Source organism: Alligator sinensis, unplaced genomic scaffold (genome assembly GCF_000455745.1).
Source record: "Alligator sinensis unplaced genomic scaffold, ASM45574v1 scaffold23_2, whole genome shotgun sequence".
Classification (NCBI taxonomy): Eukaryota; Metazoa; Chordata; order Crocodylia; family Alligatoridae; genus Alligator; species Alligator sinensis.
In genome coordinates this window covers 684,728-701,898 of record NW_005842700.1, presented here as the reverse complement: position 1 = coordinate 701,898, position 17,171 = coordinate 684,728, and the positions used below count along the sequence as shown (strand labels likewise).

At 49.4% G+C, this 17,171-nt stretch overlaps 1 protein-coding gene across 2 annotated transcripts in view; it reads right to left on the bottom strand.

Annotated features, from left to right (window-relative positions):
• The window catches only part of RNF24 (ring finger protein 24), a 56,383-nt gene extending 39,251 nt beyond the window's left edge, over positions 1–17,132 (bottom strand). Inside the window, exon 1 of one of the 2 annotated variants that reach the window (XM_025216024.1) lies at positions 15,391–17,132. In XM_025216024.1, the coding sequence (XP_025071809.1) occupies positions 15,391–15,605 (215 nt within the window). In that variant the 5' untranslated portion in view covers positions 15,606–17,132. The remainder of the gene's footprint in view (positions 1–15,390) is intronic. The other variant, XM_006034068.3, reaches the window with a different exon arrangement.
• Positions 17,133–17,171: the final 39 nt, after the last annotated feature.

Below are 17,171 nucleotides of genomic sequence, written 5' to 3'. Positions count from 1 at the left end.
GACAAACAAGTTTGTCAAACTAGAAAATGTTATAAAAAAAATAAATAAATAAATAAAAAAAATCAGATGAGTGAATGGAAAATGAATCTGGAAACAAAAATACCACAGGCGGCTAATTTCTAGTCTCAAAATGCAAGCTTGCTACTTGCTAAAAGAAAATGTTAGCTTGCTAAATTAGAAACTTTCAACCTATAAATTACTATTTTCCACAAGGCTGCAAGTACCTATAGAAATCAAGGGTTTTGTAACTCTTCCCTCTCTTCAGGTTCGACGAGAGAGTAGATGCTTAATATTATACTGATGTAATAAAGTTGCAAAATTAAAACAATTAAAAGTAAAGAAAATGCCTGAAGGAAGGTACCCTCGTGTGCATCGGGATTATGTTTTTAGCATCACCACTGCATAGAAAACTTCAGCCTAAATCTTGAATGTTTGCAAATAATAAGCAACTGAAGAAGGGTCTTGCAGCAGGCAAGCTTAAACGCGAGCTGGCGCTAGGACTTCCTCTGTGCACGGAAGGCAGGAGCTTTTAACTCCTGTTGTTCAGTTTAGAAGAGAAATATGTAAGATGAAGGAAATGGTTAAGTCCGCCTTTAAATCTGAATGAATGTACTACCACTGGCATGGAAACAAATGCGGAAAATAGGTCATCTCCAGTTTCCATCGCTGAGTTCAGATCAAGTACTTTTTGTTTAGTGCTGGTCGAGAAGTCAGGCCAGAGTTTGCTCAGGGCTGATTTAGCACGTTACGGGGGGGGCAGAAATCAATAGCTCCTATTCAGCCTAAAATCATAAGGAAATGCAGCTTGACACAGAGTAAAACAGTTTTCCTCCGCGCTGGGCTCTGCTGGGACTTGAATGATATCACAAAAGCAGAAATGAGAAATGGAAAAGATTTATCAGGTCGTTTTGTCCTCTCCTTGCCAGTTTAGCCCTGATGCAAATTCCAAACCAGAAAAGTAGGTCATGGCCGAACTGTGGGAAGTTTGCAGAGCAGCCAGCGACATGCAAACACACATTTGGATGGGAGTGTGGGATCCGACTGGCATATCGGACCTCAAAAGCCCACGGCACGCAGCCTTTCAGCTGCTTGCTCCAAACTTGCCCGTAAAAAAAACAGCCTGTCCTGCCTCAGTTGTACTCACTTCTCACTTCCCAGCTAGCAAAATGAATGCTCGGGGAATTTTTTCCTTTTGGCCTTTTGTTTGCTTCCTGGCAGACGGCTCCCTATGAGACCAAAACAGCACGTAGGCGCTGCGCTCACTTTCGTTTCTCAAGAAGCAGGGCAGGAAAGCGTGCAGAGTTTTTCCCGGCAGGCCACCTGCGACCCGTGGCAGCATTAACACGATGACACCAGAACAATAACTCCCCCTTTTGCTTTGTGCATTTTTAAAGGGGTTTGACTTCCTCCCTGGCAGGCACGAACTCGTGCTTTGACCAGCGGTGCTGTTTGCTGTGCCCAACCTTTCCTTGTTTTTGTAAAAGGACGAGCGTTTCTTTGGCCCCCCCTGGCAAAGGGGAACTATCGGGTCATCTCTAGGAATTTACACGTGCTCAACGTGGCCCGTGCAAGACCCCGCTCCTCCCACCGCACTCGATTTGTCCCATGCAAGGACCGAGAAGCAAAATGCAACTTGAGCCATGTGGTCAAAGGTCTCTTGCTGCAGATATAATACAGGCACGAAGCTCTACGACTGCACTGGGCAGGTGACAGGTGACTCTTACCATCGTCCCAAGCGACGTGGGAGGACTGTGGCATGCAGAAGCAGAGCCGGACACAGGCATGGGCATCTTGGTAGCTGCCAGGGCCTAGACTTTAAAAAGGGGGCCTGAAAATGATAATTTTTTCCCTGTTGCCTGATGATGATTATCATTATCTCTGGTGAAGGGCGGCCTGATACTAAAAGTTCGCCCGGGGCTGCCAGGAGTCTCAGTACAGTACTGGTGGCTGGGATGCTGTTGCTTCTGGTACCCCCATCCACCTGCTTGCATGTGGCTAGAAGACAAACTTCAGTGGATCATGTAGGCTTGACCCGACTATCTGTGTCACGAGAGCAGAGGAAGAAGCGAGGCCGCATATTCGGCTGGTAGGACGAGAGGAGGCTCATGATCCTGCTGCTCTGACAGCCTCCAGCCAACAGCTCGAGCAAAATGCCCACGGCAGGGGAGTCAGGAATCGAATGCAGAAATACACCCCCCCAGTCCTCTCCTGGCACGAACCGATCGCACGCTCAAGGGATGCCCCGCTACCATTTTCACAGAAAGGAGAGACCACCCTGGCCATGCCCACACACAGGATGCGCCAGGCCAGCTACGCGATGGCGTCCACGCGACACGGTCAATGCAAACCCACGTGTCCCCTCCCACCGACTGAGACGCTGAAAACCAGGAACGAAGCGGCTCCATTGACGGAGCAGATTAGCGTTTCTAGACGCACATTTCATAGCTGACGTCGTTCCAGCCTGGAAGCTCGCGGTGAAGATAACCACAGCCTTCTACGGTTATTGCTCAAGTCAATTAAAATAAACTATTCCCTCGTTCAGGCTGGGCTCCAGTTTGCCGGTCCAATTTATCACCTGCTGAGCTTTCCCCCTCCATGTGACGAACAGATTCCCCTCGGGAATGCAGAAAGGAAACCCATCCACCACCGACTACGGGGTCAAATATCGTTAACTAGGCAGGCATGTGCTGCGTGGCAGTCTACGGACAAGCCATGATGACTGACTGCGGCAGGGGCTGAAGCGTGGAGGAGGCATTCACGCATGTCCCCAAAACTCTTGATCCCTAAAAATCCCATACGTGACTTTCCTCGACAATTCAGGAGCCCTCAGGCAAAAAAACCTAGAGAGCTGCAAAGAAAAAAAAAAAAGAAAAAGGCGAATGAGCCGTCCTGCATGTTAACAAAGAGACATTTTGCCTTCCTGTTGTGGGGCATAATCGGAAGTAAAATGTCCCAAGAGATGAATAAGCCCCATGGCACATTTTAGAGTAGGCATCTCATATCAGTGGTGGGACAGCAGACAAGGAGGTGGGACACTAGGCCTGCCAAGCGCATGAAATAAAGGATTAATCAAGTTTGGTTTAGGATCCAGGAAGGAAGGAATATTGCTCACATTTAAATTAACAAAGTCCCAGAGTTCTTGCTAAGGTTTGCACGGAAAAAAAGTCTCTGAGGGGATTGCGTGGATCTGAGCATCGGGAGAAGTAGCATGGGTTGAAGGACGGATTGCAGCTGCCCTTGCTCCTATTCATGTTGGTCTCCATCAATGGCCAAGGTGGTATATCTTTGGCCTGCATCGAGTTCACACAAAAAATTATTTTTTTGTTGTAAAAAACAAAAAGCAGCACCAAGCAGACGAGGGACCAGCTAGCGTCTCATATGGCAAGCGTGACAGATCACGAGTCTCCTATTTAACAGGCTGTTCCTCTAGCCTGTTCTGCTCCTGCAAGACGAGGGCACATTTTGGAGGTCAGTGCTGAGTTTTTCAAGACGTCAACATTATTTAAGAGCCTTAAAAGAAACATTCCCTTCCCTAGCCGGGCTGGCACTGTGCCCGTGCCTCGTCACTGCAGTCTGATAGTCTTCCTGATGCCCATGTAAAAGGCTGACATCAAAACACCTGAAGTAGATCTTTTTTCTTTCCCCAGCATTTCACATACCAGCTATTCTTCATAGAGCAGGAGTGAGGATTTCCCGATGGTTTCCCTATTTCAGTGGGCAAGAGTCCTAGCGTGGCGTGTGCGATTGCCACGTGCTAGAAGGCATCCTCTGATTCTCCTACCCTCTGCATGTCCCAACCCATTAGCTGCTAGCTACGCTTCCAAGCATTAGCGAGGAGGGTAAAAGGCATCCTGTGAAAAGCAAGTGTGTAAAGACTCAGGATTTTACAATAGGTGGGAGCTGCAGGAGTGACGCTGAAGACGATGCCACATCGCGACTACTTTGTGAGCGTTGGAAAACCGGTCAGTCGATGCCGAGGAGTCCAGGAGCCTTGCCGGGGCGTCGTCCGGTTTGCATGAACAAGGAGAGCCATAACACAACATATTTTTCTCCCTTTAAAATTTTTCCCAGCCTACCATCTGCACTCCATGGTAACAAGATGCACAGCTTAAACCACCCCCCCCCCAAAAAAACTCATTTTAACGGGTAAATCTGAAACAGGACAAAGCCTGCATTTCTATTCAGCCCTCTTGCAGGGGGCAACTTTTTGACTCCAAGTCTGATTTCAATGCACCGATACAACTACCCCTTCCCCACCTCACGTTGTATCAGAAGGGCATGGACCAGCTGCTGGTGATGCACGCATCCACTGATGACACGGACGGGCTGCCCGCGGGTGCACGTGCACCCCCCGAGATTGGCCGTGCACCCCCTGGAAGCGCCAGCCGTGAAACCGGAAGTGCACTTCCAGTTTCGCTAGGTTTGCTGCTGGCTTGGTGATCGGCGGCTGGGGGGATGCCCCCCACCCCCATCAGCGATCTGGTGCCCCCACTCGGGAGGCAGCAGTTGCCCATGCAAGTTTTTTTTTTTTTTTTGGCTAAAAAAGGGCAAATATTTAGGTCGTCTCTTTTCAGGACTATATCTTTTCCTTTCTGGAGTCTCCTCCCTTGCTTGCTCCATGTCTAAGGGCAAGCAAACCTCGGGGGCACCCGAACCCCACGCCTCCGGGCTTCGGCCTGCAAGCAGGCTGCCCACCAAAGGATTTGGAAACATCTGAAGCCCCAGGTGCGGGTGGAGGATGTCTGCCAGTAGTATGGCCACTTATGGCTCTGGACTCTTGGATGTGGAATTAGTTTTGGCTAATTTGGCCTCGGATGCAAATTTAAAACAAACAAAAAAAAAATCTTTTCCTTTCTGGAAATGCAGCTCAGCTGCTTGTGTTTGGAGAAAGCAGCATTTTGCGGACAAACACTCAGGTTCATCAGGCCAGCTGTTTGGCATTAAGCTGTTTAAAAATAAAACAGCACTGGCCACATTTAGGCCTCGTTTCGACAGCTCTTCTCTGAAAATAGGAAGTCACAGGCAATTGCCTCATTCCTGCCACGGATGCGTGTGTGGCAGGGGGCAGGGATGGAGACGAGCGGTTCCCTTCCAGGACGCACACCCGGATCCCGGCTAGCCTAGTTATTTTACCTCCTTATTTAGGTTTCCTTGAAGTTGAACCTTCACGCTGAAGGCTCCGGCTCTTACACCTACACCCTGCAACGCTTGCCTTTACGACACCTGTATGAACTCGCCCCGTAAACCCCGCTTTAAAGCAATAAACCCAGACGAATATTTGATGTTTGCTGCAAAGGTACAGCGTTTTCCCAGGACAGACGAGGACAACGCCGAGGAGCGGTGCGGTGGCCGAGCAGTTTAATCCCACGTCTTTGTATCTTTGTGTAATCAGAGTCTCGTACTGCCCGGCAAAAGATATTGCAGGCACTAGCAACACAGCTTAGCAACGAGCATGTGGGCTTCGCTCAGCATCTCTTTAAAGGTCAAGAGAGCATATGATGCATTCGAGTAGTAATATAAGCTCTTACTACAGGCTAAAGATACTTGAAGTGGGTCCATTTATCAAGCCACCCTCGCAACTTGTCAAAAGCCCCCAGTCTGCCTCGCTGGGTCCTCCCCAGTCCTACCCCTGCCCCTTATCGCTGTCTTCCTTCTACGCCCTTTCCGTTCTGCCTCTGGGTCTTTATGAAATGCAGGGCATTGATGACGGAGGGAAATGCAAGCTCAGATTTAGATACTGGAATGAAACCCGTATCGAGGCTGCACTCGATTGTGCTGCCGGGACGAGGATTTTTGCAAGCGCCGGGGAGGAACACGATTGAAATTCTGCAAGAGAAGCCAGTCTTCCTCCGCTCCATGGGGGCTGCCATGTTAGATCACATTTGAATTCACAGAACAAGGCTGCTAAAATACCACCGTGGCAGCTACTGGCACATTTCAATGAGCCTACCATGGCCTCATTAGTGTAGTGGAAATTATGAGCCTTTCTTTGTATATATTTAAAAGCATGTCTATGAAAGTGTGCTGGGCGGCCGCCAGGATTTTCTGGCTTGTAGCTCGCAATATTTGACAATCAGGATTGCCTGGCCTGTGCAGGTCAAGTAAACACTGTGCAGCCCAGGAAGAAAGCAAGCGAGGGAGAAAGTTATTTTAAAACAGTGGTTTTCAACCCGTGGTCTGCAGACCCCGGGGGGTCCACGGGCTATGTCGAAGGGGTTCGCGAAAGAGGATTAGGTATGCGAATACCTGCACTTACAACTCAAATGGCTCCACCCGTCCAGTCCAAATTTTAGGAAAAATAGGTTGAAAACCATCGGTTTAAAACAGATCGCAAGTGGCAGTCTGAGCAAGAGAGGGGGCATTCAAACTGGGTAGAACGAGATCCTTCCCTTTAAAGAAGTTTAATTTCTTTCTATTTCTTCTTTGCTCTGAAGTACAGCATTCTGGTTTTGGGGTTTCCCCTATGGTTTTAGTTGCAATAAAGTTAAGGGGAAAAACCCCTCCACCAGTATGTAGAATTCAGTACTTCATGTCGTCTTTTTTCCTTTCTCAGCAGACCTGGGGGAGCGAGGACAGTCGTTTCTCCCTGGCTAAAGCAGAAAGCGTGAGCTGCTCATTGGAGGTGAAGCCACCGATTTTGAAATCCTTTTCCTACCGCTTAAAGCCTCACCAGAAACAAAGAAACGAGGGTTATGTAATGTCAACCGGTTTCGAGCAAACGCTCTCCATGCAAACCCCTGCGGGCAGCTGAATGGGCGCAGGGCCCGCCGAAAGGACCCCGGTAGGCACAAAATGCAAAAAAAGAAATATCAAATGAGAGCAAGTCAGGCATCCAACCAAATTTTAGCCTTGCGAAGAACTCTGTAAATGAGTGGAGTAGGTACCTTTGAAAAATAATCTCAGTAATACAGCGCAGAAATGCCTTCTGAAAGCTATGCTGCGCGCGTACACAAATGATGTTATGTCATATAGAAAGAAAAAAAAAGGAGACACAGCTAATCCCTGCAATTTTATAAGCATTTGAGCCACTAATCCCTTGATCTCATTGAAAGGGATTAGAATTATTCTCTCACCAGTAAATTTAAGAAGTTTTGAACCAGATGTAAAGCAAAGCACAATTCACTTCCTGCAGCGGCTGCTACCGCACAGTAAGCCACGGCACAGGGATCTTCACCTGCCAAACCATTAAAGACCATCTCCTCCTTTCCATCTGAAGTGCCAGACGGGACAGAAAACTACCCTGGCCCATCACGTCCAGAAGGCAACAACAAATTTAAAACGATTTTTGCTGCTTGAGTCAGTGTGGCTGGATGCTGAAATGTCTAAGTTCATCTCCACGCTGAATTTCTATAAGGGATAAAGCAGCACGGATATTGGGAATGCTGCAACTGTTTAGTGGAAGAAAATGCGGTACCGACATGTTCTCTGTGCCCAGTTTTAGTCTCATTGGTCACAGGAGAAAAATAACATTAGATACTAGACCTCTAAGGACACACGTTTACTTTGTTTTGCTAACTAGATTTGGAAAATTAAAAAAACCCCAAATCAGTACAACTTCGCTTTTCATAACTAAGGTCATCAGACAGCCCAACCAGTACAACCGCCCCCCAGAAAACCTCTGGAGGTCTTGCCCCATTTCACAGCCAAGATTTAATGGTGGAGGTTTGTAGCCAGAACTTATATTATGAAGGCTTAATTACTTGTAAAAATAAAAGACAGTGTATGCATAGGCATGCTGAAGTAAGGGTCACTAGGCCCCAGCTTCGCTTTCCAAGACAAGAGAATACAAGGTGTGACAATACTTTTAATTTTTAAACAGTCACATTGGTTCACGAGGTCAACCTCATTAGCAAAATAGTACCGTGAGTATATCTGGTCTCATGAAAAACTCCCTTTCAGGAAAAAAAAAAAAAAAACAAGTATAAAGGGGCATAACACAATGGATAACCAATAGTCCGCTATTTTATTGAAAGGGGCACTGCTAGGCCAGCTTTCGAGCTTACCGTTTACTCCACAAAAAGTTGAGGTTTGTCAATATAAAGCCTTATATTCTCTTTTTGCTTCCGTAGGAAACTTTCTTCTTGATTTTAAAACAAATTTGAATTGATCAGCATCCTCCTTGCACCTCATTATATGTCCTGTTATGAAGACAACATTTCCGAAACAAGTTTAGGTGTTATAAATGACAGTCTTCCCAGTTTGCTACTGCAATGAGATTTCTTCTTCGGCTTTTCTGAAAATACGGTGCACGTCCGTAACATTTAAAAAGTTTGTCTCCGTGGGACTACAGTCGCATAAATAGCTCACTGTAGCCTTGTTGGTGAAGGTCTCCCATGGAAGTAAACCTTGAACCTTTGCACGACAAGACAAGAAGGCAGGAAAGGGGAAATCCCAGGTGACTTGTATAGCAAGAAGAAGGAGTTACTTTCTTTCATGCAAAAATTCTGCCGAGAGAATAGGTTTTTTTTGCATTCTAGCAACATCACAGTATTGCACTTGCAAAGCAAGCCCTAACACGTAAGCACTGAAGTGACCGAATTGGTAAGCCAAAAGTGACATCAGACTCCAAGATGATGCAAGCACACGCACGTGTTGAAACGCAAGCCCCCCGACATAAGCCCTTGGGCTTGTCATCATTCGACAAACATTAAACACTGCAATATTTGGCAACATGGACTTTAAACTGCTTTTGCTTTGGACCACGAGAAAAATGGCGTGTACCATGTGTGCTTATAGCTGGTGAAGCAACACCAATTGCGACAACAATCCCGCGAAGGGCACTGCGATAAGAGCTGGCAGGTGCACGTCTCCTTTTCTCTTAAATCTTTACGCTTAGCCATTTAGCTCCCATCGCTGCATTTTCAACACTTCCCGATTAGACGGAAAACCGTTCCCTTCCACCCCTCCTCTTTCCCATTTCCACGTCGCCATCGATGTAAGCCTCCATTGTAAGACGGGCTGGGGTGTATCGACTCGGCATGCTCTGTACCAAATCGTTTCTTCTCACCACTCATCTAACGGCAAGGGCTTAGCATTTCAATAATCTGTTGGGAACCTGTTCATCTTAAAGCCACCGATTTAGAGAAGTTCAGATATATAAGCTCCGACGCGCGAGAACAGAAAGACCGTTCGCCCTGGATACCCGGCCTCCCCCGCTAGTCCCATAGATGCCTGCGATGCTGGGGATTAAATCCGCTATTCAGTAGACCCCTCTCTGGATTTAAATCCCACGCAGATCAAAGCATGACTTGCAGCTAACCGGCTATCTGAACAGGGATGGACATTGGTAAAGAAATTAGCAGACAAAAACCAAGCGTGCACAACGTAGCACCAGTTGTCGAACAAAAAGCTCTGCTACCGCCGAGCCCTGCCTGGGTCCTAGGGTTGTTTTTACGTTGCTGTAATTTAATACAGCTCCAAGCGCCCCGACGAAGCAGAGGACTTTAAACCGACGGACATATGCTCTGTCAGTCACGGCCAGCAGACAAAGAGAGGGATGGGGTTTTAAAGCAGCAGCAGGGTATTGTTATTATTATTTTTTAATCTGCATCAACCCAGAAGCCCACAGAAAATAAAAAATTACAAGACTGCACGAGGTAACGGCAGATAAGGCTGCAGCTCCAAGTAGCAGATCTTCTATAACAACAATGAAGTTAAACATAACGGCCTTTTCCTTTTGAGCAAAGGATAAGGTGGAAACAAGCAGCCTTCAATTATCTGATTAATTCAAAAAGAGTTGGAGATTACAGTCCCCCGGTAACTTAACGCCGTACATCTCCTTTTCAATGCACCCTTTTTAAATCCTGACAAAAATTGTTCTCGAAGATGCTTTTGCTCTGAAAATTAAAGGTCAACGGGCTGTGTTTTGGCACGGCAGAGTAGGGGCGAGTGGCCAACAATGGTTTTTAAAAGGCTGATTTCATATCAAGCAGATTGTTTTACACCTTGCCCTGTTGAGCACGCTGTTCATATTTGCAATCCCCCCCACCCCGAGCTGATGCAAGATTAGCTCGACAAAATAAATATTGCTTCCTTCCCGTGATGACAGTTGTGCGGATGGGAAGAATTGATGCTGTGCACCTCCAGCACTGCCTTCTGGTTCATTTAGCAGAAATGAGATCAAAGTGACGAGACACGTTAATACTGGGAAGATATTTGCAACACAGGAGCTCCTTTCCAAATTCAGCTGGGAATTTGGGCATGTTCTGTGATTCCAGGAAAAGATTTCCAGTGAGAGTGAAACTGGTCAGGCGACCGAGTGGGATGGACAGTTGGAGGATTACTAAAATTAGAAAACTGCCCTTCTTCCAGCTCAATACTTTCAGTTTCCCTTTCATTGCCCGGCTTCCCCCCAGAATCAAAGCACGCTTCTTCCTAAGAGACGCTCTCACGTTACAACCCGTATCTGAAGAGCGACTCCTGCATAAGGAGCGGGGTTCGTGCAATGAAGTTTACCATCAACCCTTGGCGTTTCAGCCAAAGTCAAGAAAAGAAAGCAGAGTACATGTCTGTGTGTCTGTTCAGGGTCTTTGCTATTAGCACAGCCCTGGGGCCTCAATGAAGGCAGGTGACAGATCAGTAGTGAAAAAAAATAAAAGAGCCTATTCCATAAGGCTGGTAAACCCCAAAGCCACAGAAATCCGAATTTGGGCCTAGAAACACTTTATACCTAGACAGTGGGCTTTTAAAGCAGGTTACACATGTAGGATTTGGGACGACTGAACCCCTAAAACTGGCCCCCAGCTGAGAAAAAAAAAAATGGCATGGCCACATTGGCTCCCTTCCAACCCCCCTCTCACAGGATCCCAGCCAAGGAGGGCTGGGAGGGGTCTCAGGCAGTCACATGTAGTCCAACCCCCTGCTCCAAGCAGGACCAGCCCCAGCTACATCATCCCAGCCAAGGCTTTGTCTAGCTGGGTCTTCAACACCTCCAAGGATGGAGACTCCACTACCTCTCTGGGGAACTTGTTCCAGTTGCACCACCCTCCTTGTAAGAAAGTTTTTCTTCATATCCAACCTCAAACTTCCCTTGCTGCAGCCTGAGCCCATTGCTCCTTGTCCTGCCATCTGCCCCCACTGAGAACAGCCCAGCTCCATCCTCTTTGCAGCCCCCCTGCAGGGAGGTGAAGGCTGCTATTCAATCCCCCTCAGTCTTCTCTTCTGCAGACTGAAAAAAACCCACCAGTTCCCTGGTTTATTCTCCGTTCTCTCCCACTTCAGGTCTGGCAGCATTGCCTTCCCAGCAAGTCATAGGACGTGCCATTCACAACACTGTCTGGAGTCCCTCCTTTGGGGGGGGTCTCTCAAACCCTGTCTTCTCCACATCTGCAAGGCTTCAAATGATGGCTTTCTGCCCAGATTCTGGGGTACTTGCCCTTCATCCTCCAGCTTCTGGTGCTGTAAATAACAATCCTACCGATGCTATCCTTCCTTCCCTTCAGGACCCTCTTCCCTAGGTCTTCCTTTCACCTTTGTCTTTGCCCAACTGGACAATCCTGAAGAAAGGACGAGTCCTCCGGGAGCTCCAGTCTCGCTGCGACAGCCCTCGAGGGCTCTGCCCTGATCCTCCTCCTCCCCTTCTCTGGATGGCTTGCATTGCTCCTACTGCTCGAGACCACCGACTCTCAGCGCTACCTCTCTCCTCCCAAGCAGTCTCCCTCTCTAGCCATTTCTCATCTCAGCCCATCCACTCCAGGTCAGCTTAGACCTCATTTTCTGTCCCTGCTGTTACCGCACTGTGACCCAAGCCCCACACCCGGTCATCCTCAGTTCCTCCACCCCTGCCGCCCGCATTCGGGTGCTGCCAAATCCTGCCATTCCTTCCTCCGTACCATTTTTAAAGCCGTGACCTATTCCGCTTGCCCCGCCGGCTGATGCTGCAGCCCAGACCCTTGCCGTCTCCCATGCGAACTATGCCACGTGCCGCATTCGGGCACCTGAGCCCCGTCTGACAATGCAGCCGCTAAGATCACCTTCCTTGCTCGCGTGTCTTGCCGGAGCACACCGTCCCTTCTGGGAATCGCCCCTCCTCCCGTTTCAGCTCGTCGCATGCAAACTTCTCAAACATGCACGGGTGCCAGTGCATGGGTGGCACGCTGTAATTACCAGGCGTAAAACAGTAAGGATGACGCGTACAAATACTGTATCCTCTCCCCATGCATATCACATCCTAGTCAGCCCTTTGGACCAGGAACTTGGCTCTGTCCATGTGTGTACAGAGGAGTGCTCATCTAGATAGAGATCTCTGGGAACTACCTTATCATAAATATTCAATTAAACCACCAGGCTTTTGTAATTGCTGGGCCCAACTGATTGCGTGGAGCAGAATATCTTCATGCTTTGCAGAGGAGGTTTCGTTTTCCCACTTCCCAGAGGCAGAGTAGTCCCGCTGAGCAGCGTCACAAGGAGACGGCTCTGCAGTTAATTGCTGGATTTGTGATTCAGCAACTCTTTTCCTCAAATAAATGGCCATTAGTTGCTACCTTACTCAGTAGTTTCACTTCCTGTCTGACTTCAGCAACAAGCCCATGCTTTCCAGAACTGGTCACCTCCAACACTGGAGCTAAGCCATGAAACTGGGAGTAACCGAGGGGGTCCAGGTTGCACAGCTCATGACAGCCCAGCTCATGAACTAAGCAAACCACATCATCCCAGTTCCCCGAACACGCCATTGGCTCACACTCCTGCCAATTTACATGGCTGCCAAAAGATAAGGGCCTCAATCTAGCCAAGACAACCTCTCCAATCATAAGCCCAAGGTATCTGCAGCCCCGCCGGGAGAGTGCAGCTACCGAAACTAGAAGGAAAATGATGACAAACGTGAAGTCTCCAGAGTCAACAACGCTGGTCTCAGATACACCATGCGCCCCAGCCATGTGCTTTAACAGAAAACAAAAACTAATTATTGGATTTATCGATATCCATGTATAACCCCCGCTACAGAGCACAGCTATTTTGTCCTACAGCTCCCCTTCAACCAGCTGCTGCCGCCGTCCACTGGTGAATAATTCCCACAGCAGCACCGCTTGTAAAAATGCTTTGGGATTTTTTTTTTTTTTTGTGATGAAAGGCTACGTGCAGCAATTATGGTTTCAAAGGCGAGGCATCCTCTCCCTTCCATCATCCTCAGGGTTAATCTGGGTTATGGCCTGGCTACAGAATAGACTAGCTGGGACAGCAAACGAGGCCGACCTCTTCAGAAGAGGATTTTGTGCTCTCTTTAAAAGGCGGCTCTGCTGCCATTCTGCAGCATAGGTTTAAAATAGCTTCATTGATCTTGACCACTGCAAAGTTATCGAGTGGAACTGTTTTGTATCAGGAGCCTGGTAAAACCTGTGCCCTGGGCCAAAGCCAGCAGCTACTTGCTGTGATTTTCATTAGCCCCATCCCTAGCAGGCCAGCCCTTGCAGCTGTTACGACAGCAGTGCAGGTTCGGACAAGCGCCCTGCAGATTGGCGCGCGCGTCCTTCCTGGCTGGTTAAGGACAGCAGAAATAAGCGGGGATTACTGGCCTTCCCATTAATGGACGTGGATGAAGAGAAGAATGACGATGGCGGGGAACCCAACCTATGCTTCCCATATGCACAGAAAGCTTTCCCTGCATATCTGGTCAGCCCACCGCTTATTTTCTAATCTAGCCTTTTAGCATTGCTTATTAAAGAGCATGGCCTGGGAAATACCATGCCCGTCTGAACCGCATCGCTGGGCACAGCTGAGTCTAGAACCAAACCGTGGTGCGATGGGGGAGACCTACGTAATCCTCTTTTGGCAATGCTTTGGTGGGTCTGCTCTTGCTGACACCAGCAGCCTTGGAGTAAGCTGACCACACGCATCTTCCCCTTGGTCGGGGAAGCAGAGCCCATTTTCTACGAAGAGAAGCTAAGTGCATCCTTTTCCCCTTGTCCAGAAGTTTGATATATATGAGCCCGTGATGGGTTACTTTATGGGAACAGAGGCCAGGGCACCACCGCTGTGCTGATCTCTTGCGGATTGTCCCCCCCCCCCCAACTCCCAGTACAGACCAGTAAAGTTGTGAGAGCTCAAGGTCAGTTGGTATAAAAAGGAACAGCCAACAGCCTAGAGGGCTTTAAAGTTATTCCCCCCGGCCCAAATCAGCCAGACCCTGAGGACCTTCACAGCACAAAGCAAAGCTCCTCGGTCCCAGGCACGTAGGATAACTGGAAAAGAACGGGGCGCCAGCTTTCCCACAAAATTACAGCCTATGGTTTATGACGGTGCAGCACAAGCTACCGTATTATGGGTAAGCGTCCTTTCCAAAGAGCAAATATTTTTGCTTGGATGAGAGACAGTTTAAAGCTCAAACTGGAGGGATCTCAGGTTCCTTTTCTCCGGTCAGAATAAAATCTGCGAGGAACATCCAGAAGGTGCGTGGAAGTTCACTTTCTCCCGTTATTTGAGGGCCAGACTTTGCTGCTGGGAGAAGTGCACACATGGAGGCAGTTGGGCGGATGGCGGGGGGGATGTCTGATCCTGGCTCCGTGGGGGGCGGACAGGTCAAAGGACGTCCCCGATGCCCGGATTTCCCCAATGCCTGGATGCGTCTGCAGCTGTTCACATGGAAGCAGGCTCCACGGCCGACTTCGGGCAGGTGGCAAGTCCTTGTGCAGGGCAATTAATAGGTGGGCAAAACCACCTGGACCCCGTCACCTCCAGACAGTCAAGTTGTGCCACCGGGGCTAGAGCAGCAGCATCAAGTGCAAGAGAGGCTGGGACTGGAGTGGAAGAAGTGCACTGTGGGATGCCTGGAGGACCCCAACCCAGGACAACCATTCAAATGCACTTCGTGATGCCCCAGGAGAAGCCATTAGCCCTTTTTATTCTCTTCAATTTTGAGCTTTGCTCCAGGACACCAGAACAGGATCCCTGAACTGCATTTTTCCTGGCAAGACACCAGTTTCTCCAGGGACAAATGCAATGTCTGTTCATAGCTTACGGGCCACTACTGACTCGCTTTCTTGGCCTGGTAGCCCCAAGTGCAACCATATCCTATAACGGCTAAAATCATTTCTCTGCAAGTCCCTCTTTCTCCGCTTCAAACCATTCGCATGCAGGGCAGACAACCGAGTCGCTTCTGACCGGCCCACACGCGAATACATCAGGGGACGAACAGCTGGGAGCGAAGAGAAGTGTTGAAGCTAGAGGACAATGTTGACCCAAACACAAAACAGGCGTAAACTGGGCACGGATGAGTTTCTCCTGGAAAGGAGGAGAAGCGTCCGAACCTCCAGAGAAGGGAGGTCGTGGAATAGCTTTCAAACTAGTTTTTGCCTCTAATATTTCTACCCATGCGAAGTTGGAGAAGGACAAACTGCCAGCGACAGCAGCGGACTAAGCTTAAGGACTCAGAAAATCCTTTCCAGGCTTACGTACCTAGGAGCACGGCATAGGCAGGACACTCGTCCATCTGCTCCAGGACGCAGCGGCAAGGGCTGGGAACGAGGTCTTGCTGAAAGTTTCTCCCCTCGTGTCAATCCGAGACCGCTGGAGCGGTCTGGAAGGGGCCGGGCTAGATTTCGGGTCCCCTGGCTGCCAATCCCGCAGCTTAAATAGCGAGAACCCACTGCCTCGTCGAGTGTTTCTAGCATCCGGGGCAAGACATTTTTCAGTTCATCTCGGCCTCCTCTCTTCCCCGCCCTGGTCCCCCCGTTTTCCTTTGGGGACAATGCTCTTGTGCCCTCTGCGGCTCTTGAGGGAAAGACTAGTTAGGTTTCCTGGGCTCCGGGCCAAATCTGTATTTAATTTTAGTTACAGATCATGCAGCGCTCTAAATGAGGTAAGCAGGAGAGATGCTTTATGAATAGAGTAATTGAATAAATAATCTGAATCACTGGTGCTGTTTTATTATTTGATCGGTTTAGAAGCCGTCTTATTTACACTTTCTATAAAAAAAACGTGCTAATAAGGTTTCGGCGGTTTCGTTTTGTAGTAATCCCTGCTGGGATCCAAAACAAAAACGGGAATCCTACCATACCGCCAGCACGAAGAAGGGGGGCCAGTTTAATTTTACTCGGGTTTTCAAGCCATTTGCTCGCCTGGACAAAGCGAGTCAAATTTATCCTTGATATAACTTTGTAAGGTCAATGGGATCCGAGCTGAAATTACTCGGAGGCGTGCCATCTGCCACACCAAGCAGCGACAACGTGGGCGTTTAGCTCATTGTTTTGATGGAATAATATTACCGACGGGACAGAACAAGCAGGTATTGCCGAAGCGAGCACGCCAAATACCCGTGTCGAGGGACAGGTTTCACACCGGCTCCGTGGCTTTGTGCATGCAGGAGCAGAAAGAAATGAGGATGTGAAATTTTCAGGCACGACTCACGCTCCGAAGAGTGACTCTGCAGGCAGCAGTACCGTGGGGCCGATCGCACGTGGACTCTGCATGGCTTACAAACAAACAAAGGGATCGCTTTCCCACGTGCCGACCCTAGACGCTCGAGGCGCGGACGGCATCGCGACCGAATCAAGATCCTGCAGACTCGCGTCTCTCGCTGGCAATGCCGAAGGGAAGGAAGTGGCTGGGTGCAAGGCATTGCAAAGACGAAAGAAAGAGCAAAACCCGCCCTTGCGGCAGAGGAGCAACCCCAAAACGAAGCTCGTCGCGGAGCGCAGACCCTTTTGAGGGCTCTGCCTTTACCCGCAAGCATAAATGTTGTGAAAGCTGAAACCAACCCAACAAACCACACGCCTGCCTTTCAACTCCGCGCGAGCCGCTCTCCTCGCCGCCCAAGTGCCATTTCCGTGAGATCACTCGGCTGCACACCCGGACCGTGGCACGTAGCTCGGGCTGCATCAGCCCCGGGGACGGGCACTCGGTGGTCAAACACCTCTCCCACCCGCGACACAGCGCTGCCTTGCTCCGCGCGCCCCCGCTCCCTGAAAGCCCAGGCCGTTGTGCAGGGCGGGCGCCCCCGACTCATCGCCCGTTCCAGCCAACAAAGCACATTTTCGGGCGCTTCCCTGGAAGCGTGCAAGCAGCCTCCCTTGCCACCTGCCTGGCTTTTCATACTCGTATCGCTACGGCGACAGAGTGCCGATACGGGTCCCATCCGTGCCGCGCCGCGCCGCGCGCATTGGGGCGCACCCCAGGGTGCGGGGGACGCACCCGCTCGCCACCAAACCAGACCTCCTTTCGTGCCCGTCTCGATGGGG